The 16,925-nt window shown below is 34.1% G+C and overlaps 1 protein-coding gene across 3 annotated transcripts in view; it reads left to right on the plus strand.

The window, feature by feature from the left end:
- The window catches only part of VPS13B (vacuolar protein sorting 13 homolog B), a 763,389-nt gene that overhangs the window by 214,695 nt on the left and 531,769 nt on the right, over positions 1 to 16,925 (plus strand). For all 3 annotated transcript variants that reach the window (XM_065903113.1, XM_065903114.1, XM_065903112.1), the window contains exons 18-19: positions 3,823 to 3,957; positions 4,758 to 4,931. In XM_065903113.1, coding sequence (XP_065759185.1) covers positions 3,823 to 3,957; positions 4,758 to 4,931 — 309 coding nt within the window. The remainder of the gene's footprint in view (positions 1 to 3,822; positions 3,958 to 4,757; positions 4,932 to 16,925) is intronic.

Genomic DNA, 16,925 nt, shown 5'->3' on the forward strand with positions numbered 1-16,925 from the left:
TGCACTGGGATGACCTTGAGGGATGGGATGGGGAGGGAGGTGGGAGAGGGTTTCAGGATGGGGGACACATGTATACTCATGACTGATTCATGTCAGTGTATGGCAAAAACACTACAATATTGTAAAGTAATTAACTTCCAATTAAAATAATTAAATTAATTAAAAGAGAAAGATGGTGGGAGGAGAATCTGAATTAATGGTGTACCACAGGACTGAGATTATGTGTTGGGTTAATATCATTCAGAAAAGCACTAAAAGGAGAAGAAATAACAGTGTATTATTTTATACTAAATTGTATTATGAAAATTCAGTATTTTTAGGTTATTCTATTGATAGTATATACCATGTGAAATTGTATTTCAATTGCAGTACCTTAGGGATTCCTTCTTGCTTTCCTCTAGTAGATTTTGACAGCAATATTTGAGTAAATGCATATGACAGTGCTTTCTGAAGTCATCATATCAAATATAAGATACTGTCACTGTCTGTGATTGTTCTGTCAACTCATATCAGATGGCTATACAACTTTTCCAAAATTTTGCACCTCTTCCCTAAATTAAGTTCTGTATAAAATTCAGATTTCTCAGAGTTAAATACCTTGAACAATGACTACAGTATTTTGGCCTCCACGTGAAACAGTAATTAATAGTGGCTTGCCTGAAGCCACAGAAGTACTTAAAATACATAATACTACCTATATCTGAAGCCTTGATTTTTCTGTTTCACAGTTTTTGGTCTTTTTGTTTCACCATTTCGTATTCCTAACAGGAAGATTTTCTTTGACAATTTTAGGAAGCAGCATTCATGTAGCTTGAAAACAATGTGAGGGGTGCCGTGAATTGTTCAGTGCCAAGACTGTTCCTTTATTTCTTCCTAGTGTGTATGTTTGGGGTATTTTACAAATTTTGGTTTGATGGTAGAATGGAAAGAAGCCAAGTTTATTTTTAAATTATTTTTATGAATGCTATTTCTTGTTTAGAGCAATTTTAGGTTCACAGCAGAATTGAAGGGAAGGTCTGAAATTTTCAATATAGCTTCTGCCTCTGTTTCGGTTTACATAGCCTCCTCCAATGTTGACATCCCTCACCAGGGTGGTATATTTGTTACAACTGGTGAACCATATTGACACGTCATATCACTCAAGGTTCATAATTTGTATCACTAAGGTTATTTTTTCATAGCAACTTTTCTCCATTGTTGAAGTCTATCAGGAGATGACTATAATTATCTTTTAAAAAAATCTGAGGTTGAGCAATTAAAAGAAAATTATTTTAGGAAAAAAATTTTCTTAAGGAGAAACTATGCAGGATTTTTTAGTTTTTAAAACATTTAAAAATATCAGAAATTTAATGATAAAGTAAAATAATTTCTTGATAATTATAATCTAAAATAAGGTGCTTTTTACATATATGTTATTATCAGAAGAGATTTCAGGCAACTTCTGTTTTTAAAGTTATTTTTTGTTGAAATAGAGTTGTTTACAGTGTTTCAGGTATATAGCACAGTGATGCAGATATATATATATATTATTCTTTTGCATTATAGATTGTTATAATATCAAGTATAATTCTCTGTGCTGTACATTACAGTTCTTCTGATAAGACTCTGAGAAGTCTTTTATCAATATATACAGCACTCAATAGATATTAAGAGACTTAGATCTTTCATTTGAGATTCAAGGTAGAGTCCTAAACTTGGTGTAAACTTTGTAAAAGAAGCAGTTTATAAAGTAATTTTTTAAAAAGCCATGTTTGTCTATCCATGTATTTTAGTTTTGCAGCCAACTGAACTATTTCAATTGTAACCCTTGAGAGAATCTTTCATTAGCTCTTGTCTCCTGATTACTATCTAGAGTCTTCTTTTTTTTTTTTTTTCCTTTCAAAAAACTGGTGTAGAATGAGAGTCTGACTCTGGGTGCTTGAGTTAGAATAAAGTATTCTAACTCATTTTGTAACCCTCTCATCACTTAACATAATGATTGGAGCAGGGTAAATGATCACTGATTATAACTTGTGCGTCCACAGTAGATGTTAAATATGTGAAGGTAGCTCAGCTTCCTTTCTCATGAGGAGAAAAGTGATCCAAGCCTCCTCACTTTCTGACTTGAGCCTGGGCAAAATCCTTACTTCTCTAAACTTTAGTTTTCCTGAATATGAGGTAGAATAGTAATAGATACCTCTTTTTTTTTTCTTTTGATATGAATAAAAATAGCAAATTAGATGTAGTGCATGGCACTTACTTTAAGTGCTCAGTGTTAGGTGGTATAATTAGTACTACTGCTACTACTGCTATTACTATTATTACTATTACTGCTATGTTTATAAAATAATGTAGGCATTTTAACTTTCTGAAATCAACTTCTTAAGTTTGTTGGTTCATAGATTTTGAGAATTTGATAAAAGCTGATAAAATCATAGAAAAAATGTAAGTACACAGCATTTAGACTCCTGCTATGAGGATAATAGGTTCAAGTGGTGAATATTGGGAAATAGCAACCAATTGTTCCATGTTCTTGTAACAGTCAAATAGAAATTAGCAGATTTAGAGGTTCTTCTGAAGCAAAGATTAGTGTGTGAGAGATGTTTCTCAAGATGATGTCCTTTAAATTGCAGGCTTCCTGGGCCACATCTCACAAAGAGTCTATAGGGCTTCTTGAACACCCCGGAGTTTGAAATCAAAGATTTTGGTATAATGTTTAATATATCTGTCATAAAAGTTCATAGTTTTCTTAATTCTTCATACTTAGTTCTCCTTCATGAAGTTTCACATATGAAGTATGATGCATATTTGATTGGAATGTGGAATGCGGAAAAGAAAGCCACTTTTCATGAGTGTTGGTGAAATGAGTAATGAAGTTTTCTGTGATAAGATCAAATTGTGTTAAACACCTCAGCTCTTCCTCTGCTGTAGGACTGAGCAGAGAGAAAATTACTGTACTCCTCTAATCCATTGTATCCCAATTTGTAAAAATGAGAGAACAATGACATTTTTATTACCACCCTGTTTTGAGGATAGAATAAAATGTGTGGATAGCACACAGTAAATCCTTTGGTATATGTTAATGGATTAGAGTTCTTCACATTATCATCATTTTTTGTTGTTTACAATATTGTTAGTGTAATGTTCTTAAGGTTTCTCTCACTTTTGAATTCTTACCTTAGCCTTCAGGGCCAAAATGAGTTTCTCCTCTTTGATTTATGTTTTCCCTACCAGTTATGTCATGGTAATTGTTTACCTCTGTGCTTTATGTCTTTCAGCAAGTAGCATACAGCAGAAAAGATAATGCTCACTTTTTTTTGTTAATTGATACAGAATCCCTTTGGTTTCTTTTAGCCACAGTTGTCATATCGATTTTGCTTATAAGCTGTTGTATTTTAACTTAGGAGCTGTTTTGAGCTATCTTGTTTCTCTCTTTGCATCCTACCTGACCAAGATATTTTGAGGAGTCTGTTTAAACAGGTAGTTTCATGCTAAAATTAATGCCTCTGCATAAGTGAAAGTCAGTTTATAAGTTAAATTTGTTTCAAATTGGAAATCTTACTCTGTCTTCTAAAACCAAATGTGATTTTTTTTAGTATCCATATTTTTAAATAACTATTTGTTTAAAATTTGCATAAGTATAGTTTTTAAGAGTTCAACCTGTTTATTTTAAAATTCCATCATTTTACCTCCTGAACACTAAACTGTGAAGCCTAACACAAATACTGTAAGAACATCTGAGGTAGATAATTAAAGTATAATTAAGTTTAAATGCCTCGGTGAAGGAGTATAAAAATTATTTAAATTCAATCGGCTAGTACATTTGCAGTTTTCTTTTATTAGGTGTGAAATCTAAGAATCCCCTGCCAACTCTTGAGGGCTCAATCCAGAATGTTGAATTGAAGTACTGCAGCACATCATTGGTCAAATGTGCCTCTGGGACCGTGGGATCAATAAAAATTTGTGCCAAAGCCCCAGGTATGTGCAGCTGGACCGTGTAAAACTTTATTGCCTGTATAGGAGAATTGGCCTTGCGTTTTACAAGGAGCGTTGCTGAAACAAGAATTTACTCATTGTTCCTATGAATCAGAGGTTTTAAATTTTTTTATTTTACTTGAAAAAAAAATTGTTAATTGTGCCAGGATGATACTTCTTGACATTAATAAATTAATTTTTACTTAAGAAAAAAAATATTGCATAGTTTTAAGAATGGTTATGAGGGAAGAGAAATTAAAGGAAAGTTTATTCTTACACATTTTGGGGTGGAATAGGAGGTATAGACGTATATGACACTTAAAAATTAAATTAAAATGTTGCTAGTATAATGAAATTAAACAGAAACCCCAGCTGTTTTTCAACTTAAGGTTGTAATTGACTTTGCCTTCCTTCCAATACTTTATTTCATAGTATTTTCCTTAAACTATTTGTTATTTAATTTTTTCCAGTGTGGATTAAATGTCTAGATAAGTTTAAAGAGGTACAGATTCCCTTGAATATTTACAATACAGTGTGTTCATGTTGTTTTATAAGCTTTCCTGAACATGTTCTACATTCATCAACTAAATACTAAAACATTTTAAGAGTTAAAAGTGCATTTAATTTTTATCAGTCATACTTTTTAAAATATAACTAAATGTACAACAAAAATTACCAAGTGTAAATGGAAATTTTATATTATGTTGTTAGTATACTTTAAAATCAAGCATCCCCAGACTACTTCTATATATATATATATATTTTTTTTTTTTATAATCTTTTTCATACATTTGTCTGATCAGGTGACAGTGGAAAAGAGAAGTTGATTCCATTGCTTCAGGGTCCTTCTGACACTAAAGACCTTCACAGCAGCAAGTGGCTCAATGAGAGCCGAAAGCCAGAATCTCTCTTAGCTCCAGATTTGATAGCCTTCACAGTCCAGGTTCCACAGTGTATGGACTACTGCCACAGTTCTGGTAAGTACACCATTATTCACTTGTTTGAATTTTCTTTTCAAGCAAGACTTTTAAAAAAGCATTGTCTTTCTTTCCTTCTCTCCTTTCCTTACCTTCCTTCCCTCCCCTCACCCCTTGTTTTTGTCCATGCTTCCTCTTTTTTTCATTTGTGTCCATTGGGATACACCCTGCAGTTAATTCTCTTTGAAAATTCAAGTGAAGTCTTTTGTATCATGTTTGATAAATGATGTGTTTACAAACAGTAATGATTTTATTCTGTTTTATTAAGAGATAATTCCTTTGTGTGTATAACAGTTAATCTTCAGGTTCAGCTACTACTAGTACTAAATCCAACTGAGGTTTAAAGTATATCTTGTAATACATGGAAAAGAGTAAAAGAAATTTAAAACATTGCAAAGAGAAAATATTTTTCTTGGGATAGAAGCACTTTGTGACCCTTATTTTGCCATGTTAAAACAGGGCTTTGAGCGTTCTGTGTATTTACCAGAGGGAAAAGATATTGATAGTATAACAAAGGAAAAAAATGCAGAAGTCAGGTTCTTATTTCTTAGAATTAATTTTTTTAAGAAGCTCTTTGCCTAGAATCTATTTCATTTTATTCACCACCATAATAGCAGATCTACACTTCTCAGGTTGAGAGGAGATAGTAGAAGGATCAGTGAAGACTGGGGATAAGGAGAGCCTGATGTTAGCAGTGAGTTCAGTTAGTCAGTATGTCGTTAGTAAAGCCAAGGCAATGATGCTGGAAATAAGATAGCTAGATAGATACTCTTAAAGGGTCAGAAATCTGAATTTTTTTCTTTAGAATTAATTGACTAGTGAGGTGATTTCAAATAGCTGTGTAAGAGTAGAGCTCAATTAACAATATGTAACAAGTACTGTAGCTTATAGAAAATGCATTAAACATGAGTTCAAAGTAAGTTCACTTTGACTAAGTTCAAAGTAGAAACCATGAAAAGATTTGTAATTAGCCCTGATGCAGGGAAAGATTGAGGGCAGGAGGAGAAGGGGACAACAGAGGATGAGATGGTTGGATTGCATCACAGACTCAATGGACATGAGTTTAGGTGGACTCTGGAAGTTGGTGATGGATAGGGAGGCCTGGCATGCTGTGGTTCATGGGGTTGCAAAGAGTCGGATACGACTGAGCGACTGAACTGAACTGAACTGAGAGATTATATGGAGTGAATATTTGAAGCAGTGCACATATGCAGGGATGCAAAACCATTTGAAAGCAGAATTTGATATAGTAACATTTGTAGCTGAATGGCATCCACACTAGAAACTGGAAATTAGTATTTGAAAGGTGACTCTGAGAACCCCTGAATCAATATTCATTTGAAGAGAACTCGTCACAAAGACATTTTCATCTTGGTGAAGATGAGTGTGGAACCCTAAGGAAAAAATATAAGGATGAGGCCACTACCCATCCCTTCTAGGTAGAAGACTTTATAAACCAGTAGTTTAAGGTAGGGCTTGATAAACATTTTACTAAACGTTTTACTAACATTTTGGGCTTTGTGGGTCATATGGGCTCTGCTTTCCATTCTGCTGTTTTAGCACACACAAAAAAGTTGTGAAAAAGTGAAAGTGTTAGTTGCTCAGTCCTTTCTGACTCTTCACAACCCCAAGGACTGCAGCGCTAGGCTTCTTTGTCCATGGGCTTTTCTAGACAAGAATACTAGAATGCTAGAGTGGGTAGCCATTCTGTTCTCCAGTGGATCTTCTCAACCCGGAGACTAAACTTGGGTCTCCTGCGCTGCAGGCAGATTCTTTTTACTGAGCCACCAGGGAAAGACAAAAATAGCCACAGGTAGATGAATGGGTGTGACTGTGCGTCAGTACAACTTCATTCACAAAAGAGGAGGTGGGCAAGATTTAGCCTATGTGGATCACCTACCCCTGCATCGGGAAAAACGATTGGTGGTTAAATCATGCTTTTTTTAAATGCCTATTTAATCATATTCTTTGAATATGCTATTGGAGAATCTCCTTTTTATGATTGTCCAAATAGTAGTTTTTGGTAGGTTTTGTTTTCATATTATTAAATCATTAAAATGTTATAGAATGACCAGACCATATGGTTAGAATTTTGATACCTAAGAAGGGACTAAGCTTACTAGAATCTATTGCATATGCTTTTTTTTTGTTTTAATAGTTTATAAAAATAAAAGTAAGTTATTTATTTGGGTGTGTGGATCTCAGTTGAGCCATGCGGGAGCTTTGTTGAGTCATGTGGGATCTTTCATTATGGCTCATGGGCGCAGGGGCTCCATAATATGTGAGATCGTAGTTCCCCAACCAGAGATTGAAGCTGCGTCTCCGGCATTGCAAGGTGGATTCTTAACCACCAGACCATCATGGAAGTCCCTACTGCATATTCCTACGTAGGACAGGGACTCTTCATTTTTTTGTTTTGCTGTATGTACCACTAGAATGAACTGAGTCAAGCCTATTTAGATAATACTCTGATCTTTCTCATAACAGTATTTGTATTATTCTTTGTAATCTAAATGCATATTCAGGATCTCAATATATATATTTGCATTTTGAACCTTTATATAAAAGTAAAGTACTGTAAAAATTAGACGTATGATATTTCTAAGATAAAGTTTTACAGTTTTTCTACTGTTAAGGAGATTCATCTAATCTTCAACGTTATTTTTACGTGTAGTGATATATTTATGGATTTGCATGTAAAATTTTAATATGATCATGCATTTGGTTCTTTGAAAATATTCCTTGGGTGTGTTTTAATCCTCAAATGTAATGTGTTTTTACTTAAACTACATTCACATACTTTATTTAGGGTATTTTTAAATTTAAATTTTCCATCCATCTTGGGAACTGCCACCCACATTCATGACTTAGATATTTATGATATGGTATTTATGATATGGTTATGAGAGAGCTCATAAGTATTATTTTTTAAAGCTAGTTTTAAAATAATCTTACGTTCCTGTAATAAAGTTTAGAGGGTGTGTGTTTATCTGTGTGTGTGTATATGACTGATGGTATAAACAAGTTGTAAATAAATTTTAGATGAAGAAGTAATTTATTAACAATCCTTTACCAAGTTTATTGAAATATAACCCTTTCAGCAAGTTTTTTCCTAGCTGTATATAAAAACTTTTTTCTCTCTTGTTTGCATATATGTTCGTACTAGGTGGTAAAGAATCCGCCTGCCAATGCAGGGGACGTGGGTTCGATCCCTGGGTTGGAAAGATCCCTTGGAGAAGGAAATGGCAACCTACTCCAGTATTCTTGCCTGAAACATCCCATGGACAGAGGAACATGGCGGACTGTAGTCCATCAGGTTGCAATAGAACCTCACAGGACTTAGCGACTAAACACACATTCACACACACATTCACACTAACACATTTTTTTTTTCCCCACACTAACACATTTTATTTACTTACTATTCTAAAGTTTTTCGTTACTGATTTGTCTTGTTGAGTTATTTTTCCTGCTATTAGAATTTAATGTTTTTTTATGGCTGGAATTTTTTATCTTTCTTGATCACAGATGTATTCCTAGTGTCTAGAGCAATATCCCACAAATAGTAGGCTATCAACAAATATTTACTGAATGAATGAGCAAATGATTATTGTATTTGCTTTTCTTTGATGTTTGAGGCTGGAGCACCCATGCGTCATTACTAATGTTTGCTTCGGGGGGGGGGGGTGGGGGAAGATTCTGGATAGTTGAACTCTTCTAGATGAACAATTAAGGGAAGCACGGGTAAGCCCTGCTTTCTTTTTTAGGGACAGACCATCCAAAAGAGGTTGTTAATGTGCTCTCCCTGTTGATTTATTATAATTTGAGTGAGAGGTTTTGAAATGTGGCAAATGGTGTATTTTAGAGGAGTTTGGTAACCATTCTTTTTCATTGGCTTTTGATTATCATGGCATCCTGTGTGAAAGACAACTGCTTTTGTGCATATGCTCCTAAATTGAAGGGGGTTATTGAATTTGGGGACCAGATAATGTTGTGAATATTATTGAATATATTAGGAACTGAGTTTTAAGAGAAGCTCACTCAGGTTAAAGAGGCAGAGTATTTCAACTGTGACTTCAGAATGTGAGAAAATTGACAGCTTCTTAAATGGGATTAAATATAATTGACTGAAAGAAGTATTAACAGTATTAATGAAACTTATTATGGACACAGTATTTTGCAATTTATAAATCACTTGCATATAAGCTTTTCAACTTGTTTGCAAAGCAAAGACTGTTTTCAGCACGACAAATTTAGTTTGTGTAACAGAGGAGGAAATTGAGGCTCAGAAGTTGTCCAAATGTTTAATAAGTTAGACTTTGAATCTGAATATGGGTCTTCTAATTGTATAATATTTTTCCACTGTCTCAGGGTATTTATCATTGTGCCTTTTATTCTTAGCATCCATATTGTAAACTTTGTACCACCCAGCCTTATACATTCTTAACTTGGAGAATCTCCTTCTTTACTTCGTATTTATTGTTGTTTAGTCACTCAGTTGTGTCCAGCTCCTTGTGGCCCCATGGACTGTAGCCTGCCAGGCTCCTCTGTCCGTGGGATTTCCCAAGTAAGAATACTGGAGTGGGTTCCCATTTATTTGTGTAGGGGATCTTCCCAGCCCAGGGATTGAAACCCCTGTATCCTGCATTGGTAGGTGGATTCTCTACATCTTAGTCACTCGGGAATCACTGACTTCATCTTAAATACTATCAAAAGAGCCACACTTCTATGATGTCACAGGAATGCTTTGTCTTTGAAAGTCTTAGCAACTCCATTTGCTCTTTTCCTTCTTCTCCCTTGATCACTTTCTCTACTTGACTGGCGCTGATTCCAGTGAAGGAGCTAAAAGCTCCTATGGGAGTTCAGTGCAGCCCACCTTCTGAATTCATTGCTACTTTTCACAGGAACCAGTTGGTGGCATTTCTCTTACTTACATTTGTATAGATAAATAGACTAGATTCTTCTTCGCTTCCTTCAGAAGTAGAAGTGCATGGTGAGTGTAAGTCATGTATGTAAAATATTTTAAAATAGGTTCTCAACATTTTTTCTTTTCTTTTTTTAAATATAAACTTTAGCTCTTCTTTATATGCTGTATTTTGCCTATGATTTATAGCAGTTTCTGCATGTTAAAAAGTTCTTTCTTAGTCTTTGTTAATCTGATACTAATGTATAAATAAATTTTCGAGTGCCTGCTATTTAGGAATGTAAAATGATTACAAAATACTATCAGCTTAGGATCAAAGGGAACTTACAGGACCATCATTCCAATTTCTGAGTCAGTTGTTAGTCAGTCTTTTTGATATGTCCGTCCTTTTCTCTGTGCTTCAGATCTCTTAGCCTTCTTTAAATTTCTCAGTGGTGATTATGATTTTGCATATTCTGTTTTTTTCTGTTTGGCATTCTTAGAATTGTCCTTACCCCTTTAACTTATACCTCTTCGAATTTCAGCTTAGTGTTGCAATCTTAGCTCACCTACTGTATCTTCAAGTAAGCCCAAAGGCTGCTTTTTCCCTTCTTGCTTTCCCAGTTTGATCAAGTATTTGTCTTACATTCATTTTCATAATTCGCTGTGCACTTCTTTCATAGCACGTAATGACAGTAGTATTTATGTATCTGTGTGACTTGAGTACTGTCTGTCTTCACCTTTTGACAGTGAATTCTGAGAGGACAGAGTTACTCACTGACTGCTTACCATTTTATCTCCAGTACCTAAAATTTCCTGACATATAGGGAATTCTTAGAAAATCATTTATTGAGTGAATGAATAAATGGATGTTTATGACAGCTATTCAAGGATACGAATGTATTTGACAGATAAATAGTAAATTCTTAATGTAGTACGTGCTAACCATCTACCCTGTTCTCTCCCTGTTTCTTCCTTTCTCCTTCTCCAGACACATGCCCAAACACCCATACCCACACACGCACCCATTATCTTTCTTTGTTAAACAGATATGATTAGTATTAGGTCCTCAGTTTGTTGGACTGAAACTTCCATTTCTTAGTCTTATAAGTGACTTGAAAGAATGTATGTGTGTGTGTATGTGCACGCACACACGTGTGTGTGTACGTGCATGCACATGTGTGCTCAGTGGTGTCTGACTCTTTGCGACCCGTTTGACTTTAGCCTGCCTGACAGGCTCCTCTGTCCATGGAATTTTCCACGCAAGGATACTGGAGCAGAGGAATCGGGTGGGGAGAGAGGTAGGAGGGGGGATCGGGATGAGGAACACATGTAAATCCATGGCTGATTCATGTCAATGTATGACAAAAACCACTACAGTATTGTAAAGTAATTAGCCTCCAACTAATAAAAATAAATGAAAAAAATAAATAAATGAAAGTACCTTAAAAAAAAGAAAGAATACCAGAGCGGGTTGCCATTTGCTTCTTCAGGGGATCATCCCGACCCAGGTGTCAAACCTGTGTCTCTTGCATCTCTTGCACTGGCAGGCGGATTCTTTACCACTGAGCCACCTGAGAATCAGCTCTAAATATATCTGACAAAACTTAATATGTTATGTTTCATTGGCATTTATGTATGATTGTACCTTTTCCATTGAAACCTTCATCTCTCTTGGCCCTCAGGAGTTATATATAACGCCTGATATCTTTTACTTTTTTTGTACATACTATGAATGGTGACAATGACTCTCTTTATTCTGGACTAGCTTTTAAAGGATATTTGTATAGTGAACAGTATTGGGAGATAGATCCAGTGTCCCTCTGGAGCCAATGGAGTGCCTGCTTACTGCCCATTATAAAAGATCTGGTTCCTCAACACAGGGTTCATTTCTCCTTTTTTTTATTTGAAGTACTGTTGATTTGCAGTGTTGAATTAGTTTCAGGTATAGAATTCATTTCTTATAATTCATTCCACTTCATGTGCAGTCATCAACCTGGATACATCTTTGTTGTTTCTCTGTGAAACTTGAGGGCAAAAGGAACTGATATAAATACATATGTTGATACTCATGCTGCTTGCTGGGCCATGAGTACTACAGTCCTTTGACTTAGGAGTCTCCTGTCTTCTACATCATTCATTATAGCTCACAATTCTTGACACTAGCACAGTATAGTCTGTTGGTTCTCCTTATTGAACCATCTTCATTTCCTTCCTCAAATGTGTTTCTTTCCTTTGTATCTTAAGTATATGTTGTTTCTGATAGTGTGACCAGTCCTCTTCTGTTTGTTTGATTTATTCAACAGTGTGTATGTATGTGTGTATGTTTGTGTGTTTAGCAACCAACCCTATGTGTATATCTCTGTGTCCATTTATTTTCTCTTGAGAGCCAAACTCCAAATTTTAACCACCTCTTGACCATTGCCCAATGGATATTTTACTGTTGCCTAACATGTTTAAAGCAAAACTCAGTGTAGTTTCCCTCATCCCACTTGATACGCCATCATTCAATTTCAGTTAATGGTACTGCTTACCTCTTAATGGTGAAAATTTTAGCACTAGGTTAATTGCACCTTCTTTCTCTCCTGCGTATGGTAGATGTTCCAGAAAACTTTTTTTTTTAAACTGAATAGTCCAGGATAAACAGAATAAATTTATTTTAGTCACTTCCCATGTGATTTGCCTTCATACATCCATGACATGTTTGAAAAAGTCTCTCTTAAAATTTAATACAATCCTTCACATAGCACAAATTATGGTGTATTTTCTAGATATATATAATGAACTTCTATTTAGTTACTATTTGTCTTGAGCTTTTGTGCCTCTGGAAGTTAGAGTTTTTCACACAAGCTACTGTTAAGACACTGTTCTGTATTTTGTAGTCTTAATAAATTTATAAATTTACATGCAGAATGTTACATTTATTCCTAGAAAATTTCATCTAACTGATTTTGTTCACCATTAAGGAAGATGATAATCTTAGATTGTAGTTACTTGTGCAAGTAAGATGAACATGCTGTATTTGCTTTTGACATATAAAACTCAAAACAACTATTTCTTTCTAATACTAGAAAAATAGAATTAAATATTTTTGAGGATATATAAAAATCATTTAAAACAACTATACCTCTGAAAATATCATTTAATTTATAAGATGGTTTAAGCTGAACTTTCTATTCCCTGGTTTTAATCAGTTTAAGAAATTGTTTTAACATTACTAGATTGGACTGTATTAAAAGTTATTTTATATTTTAACCATAAAATATGTACTTTTGATTGTAGTTTTTGGGAAGGACAGTCACAATTCTGTTCTCTGGAAACTCATATTTAAATTGGGGAGATAATTCTTTCCTGATTAAAATATACCAGCAACCACACACACTCTTCTTTCACCATTTTTAGTTGGTTGGTTAGGATATGGATTGTTAAGTAATCTTTAAAGTGAAGATGATATATTTTGGATTATAAATTTTAATTTGGGGGAAATTTTTGTTGTTCAAAAAAATTCTTATAACATAGAATTAAGTAAATTGCCTTGAAGTTATGTTTTTAGTATTTTTGACAGGATACATGAGTCAGAATGCTTATATATTGTAGCAATTAAAGACAATTCACATTTGCGGTTTGGGCATAAACGTGTAAAAATTATACCCATCTATCTTGTTACATTTCCTCTCTGCTCCCCAAGGACTATACTATGTACTTTATCTGTGATTGCTGCCAGTTTTCTATCATGTTCCCACTGGGCTTCTGGTGCAAAAAATCTTATCCTCTTGATGACAGAGCTTGCCTGAATGATTTCATGCTCCTAGCATTTTTGTTCACGGGAATTAGGGGCAAAATGTAACTACAGCTGAACAGAGCTCTATTTTTGTAATTTTGGAGTTTAGGCTCTGTTATTGGAACTAAATGAAGAGATGCAGGTGTTCTCCAGTCCAAGCCCTTTGGGAGTTTTGATGGTAGATGCTTGAAAAGAAAATGCATGTGTTTCCAGAGTCAAACAGCAGCTGTGAGACAAGGATTTATGTTTTTCTCAGAACTTTGGGATTTCAAAATGTTACATTTAATCACAAGCACAGAAAGGGGAGCAAATGTTAAAGATGTTACGCATAAAAGTAAGTTTACTGATTTCTTTACCATATGAACTATTTGTGGGAATATAGGAGCACAGTGATTTTTAATCAGAATATAAACAATTTCTAAAGGATTGTGATAGTTACCAGGACATAGCCTTTTGAGAATGCTGCATTTGTAGCACAGAGAATTTTTTATACTACTAAGGATTATGCTGGTTTTTTTTTTCTTCTTCCATTTAGACAGATATACACACACATATACAATGAAAGATTTGGTAAAATTTTTGCCAAATGTGTTTTCATTATAACTTTTGGGGCAAAAGTTTAAAAAAACATTTTATATTAACACAGCCCAAGGTTTTTAAGTATAAGAAAAAAATTATATATAGCATAGTAATTAAGGGAATTTTGCACATATATAAAGCATACGTTTATCTGTATTAAAGCAGATATACATTTAAAACGGTTTTTTTCCTGTTTCAAATCTTGAAGTTTGTTTTATGATTGATTCATCTTTAGTTAAGGAAAACTCTCCCATATTTCTTTGCTATTCTCATATTTTATGTTTTTTTTTAAGTAAAATTATTCACTCATTCAACAAAATTTTTGCAAGTTTTCTGTGTATAGAAATAAAATGGTACATCAAAATCTCTACTGTAAAGAAATTTTTGATATATTGAGGAGATAGGCATATAAACACCAAGACTAAATCAATGAATAAATGAATGAATGACTTACTAAAATAGCTTATATTTTGAGTGCAGCTTTACTCATTGTAAGCTATATTATTTTGAGCAAGTTAAACTCGAGTATTGGTTTTTCATCTGTGAAATGAGTGTATTTGTATCTGATTGTTAGGATTGGTATGTACATTAAATTAAACACTCTGTCTTCAAGTCCATTGTAATAGTAAAACATAATGCAAACTCTTAAGTATTAACTTTATTCTGACCAAAGTAGTAATCTTTGTTAATCATTGTTTTTATTCAAGGCTCATGGTTTTTCTCTCGAATCCTTTTCTTTCCTATCATGTTCTTTGTATGTCAGCTGACCCCTGTCCACTTTAAATTTTCCTCCAAGTTGACTGTGTAAACCTGTGGTTCTGAAGCTATGAGCAAATCCTTTACCTAGTCCCAGGATTCTACCTTCTTCCAGTTTGAAATGTCTGCTGGATGGCCTAATGGTAGGAGTCAGAAATAGTTCAGAAGCAACAGGAAATTACTTTGCTTGTTTCTTTGAAAGGTCCCATGTTCTGGAAGAAAGCCAATGCAAGGAATCTCTTGAGCCTTGTGGGTGGTGACCAGTTGTTTTCCTTATTTATAGCACAAATTCAAAATTTTGTATTTTTTTACTGCTGTGTAGTAAGAAGAAACTGGTATTTCTATCACTGAGTAAGTGATAGCTTCATTTGTAAATAGTAAATTATTATATAAGAAGTATTTTACATTGTAATGAGCTTTAAGTGAACTTCAACATAAAATATATAATGTTCTGTGTATTTTCATATGGATCAAAAAGCTAACATTATTACTTCAGTGTATTTTTACATTTTAGATAATGATGTCTTCAAAACGAGTTTTTAACATTTTCTGTTTAGATTTTGAAGTTAGCTGTCACATTGGTCAAATGAGATGTAGAAGCCTTAATGAGCCACTAGGAGTTGATTTATGAAACAGGAGTAAATTTCCCATCAGTTTTTGCCACTTGCTTCTTCCCTTAATTGTTGTATCCCTTCTAGAAGAAACTTGATTCCACAGATAGCTTTTGCATCTGTTCTGTCAGCACAATATTCACAGCAATCATCCTTACGCAATTAATTCATTTCGTAAATAGATGATGAAAGTTAGTTGTCCATTAATGTGTAAGAATTTAAGCACTTTTCTAAGATTGTTTTAATTTCAGCTTCTTCTAACTTCTGTCCTTACTCCTCCTTCCCTTCCTTCTGTCTCTCTCCTCTCTCTTCCTAATTAATAACCCCTTTCTAAGCAACACCAGGGCACTTTGACCATATCACAGGGCAAACAGTCATAACTCTTTATAGGATTCTTTCCGCATGAAACTGGTCAGGATCGTAACAAGTACATGATAAATATTTGGTAAATAACAGGTCTGTCCTAAGGAAATGATTTTTGCCTTTTGATATAACCTTTTTGTCTACAGATCCACATCATTTTATTTCTAAATTGATATGTGGGAGGAAAATGTAGTCAGGCTTCAGCCTGTTAAAGAATATTTTTAAAAAGTGAAATCTTGCCTCTCATATATATATAGAGAGAGACATAAAATGGACAAATGTTAAAGATTATTATTTCATATAGGTATAAAATGAATGAATTTTAAAGATTATTAGCATCATTGTCAATGAGAGAACCAGTCAGGTGTTACAACTAGATCAAAGGAGAGTTTTTTAAAAAGACATTTCTAGATCAGTAATACTGTAATAAATTTGGAAATGTACAGAAAACAGGCTCCTTCTGCAGTGAGGAAGGGAAGTCATTTGTATTTCTACCTGACAGAATTTATTTGCATCTATAATGAATAATTCTTTTGCATTGCTATCAGTTATCTACCATTTAGAGATTTGTAAGAGAATTCAAAGGCAGTGATAGGTACAGAGTCCCTCTAGAATCAGACTCAGATAACCTCTGAAGGTGTACTCTGAACACTGCAGAGCTCTTCATTGAAACACAGTTTTTTCCCTATAAGCCCTATGGAATTCCAGATGGCTAGGCTATTTTTAGCTGAGATGGTTTAAATATAGAGGCAGGTCAGAGTAATTTTGTGAAGCAAATATTTGGTACATGGAAGAAAAATTAAAGGAAAATAATACCACCGGCAGAGGGCAGTGATGAAGTTAACAGTTTCCTCTCATCAAAGGATACATTGATTGTTGAAGAATTCTGGGCTAATTCTGTAGACCTTAATTTGAATTTAACTTTTGAAATCTTGTCATATTAAGTTCCCTTCAACCAGGTGCTTTGTCAGTATCTGCAATGAAAAAGGTCTTATGTTTAT

This window comes from Muntiacus reevesi, chromosome 12, assembly GCF_963930625.1.
Source record: "Muntiacus reevesi chromosome 12, mMunRee1.1, whole genome shotgun sequence".
Lineage (NCBI taxonomy): Eukaryota > Metazoa > Chordata > Mammalia > Artiodactyla > Cervidae > Muntiacus > Muntiacus reevesi.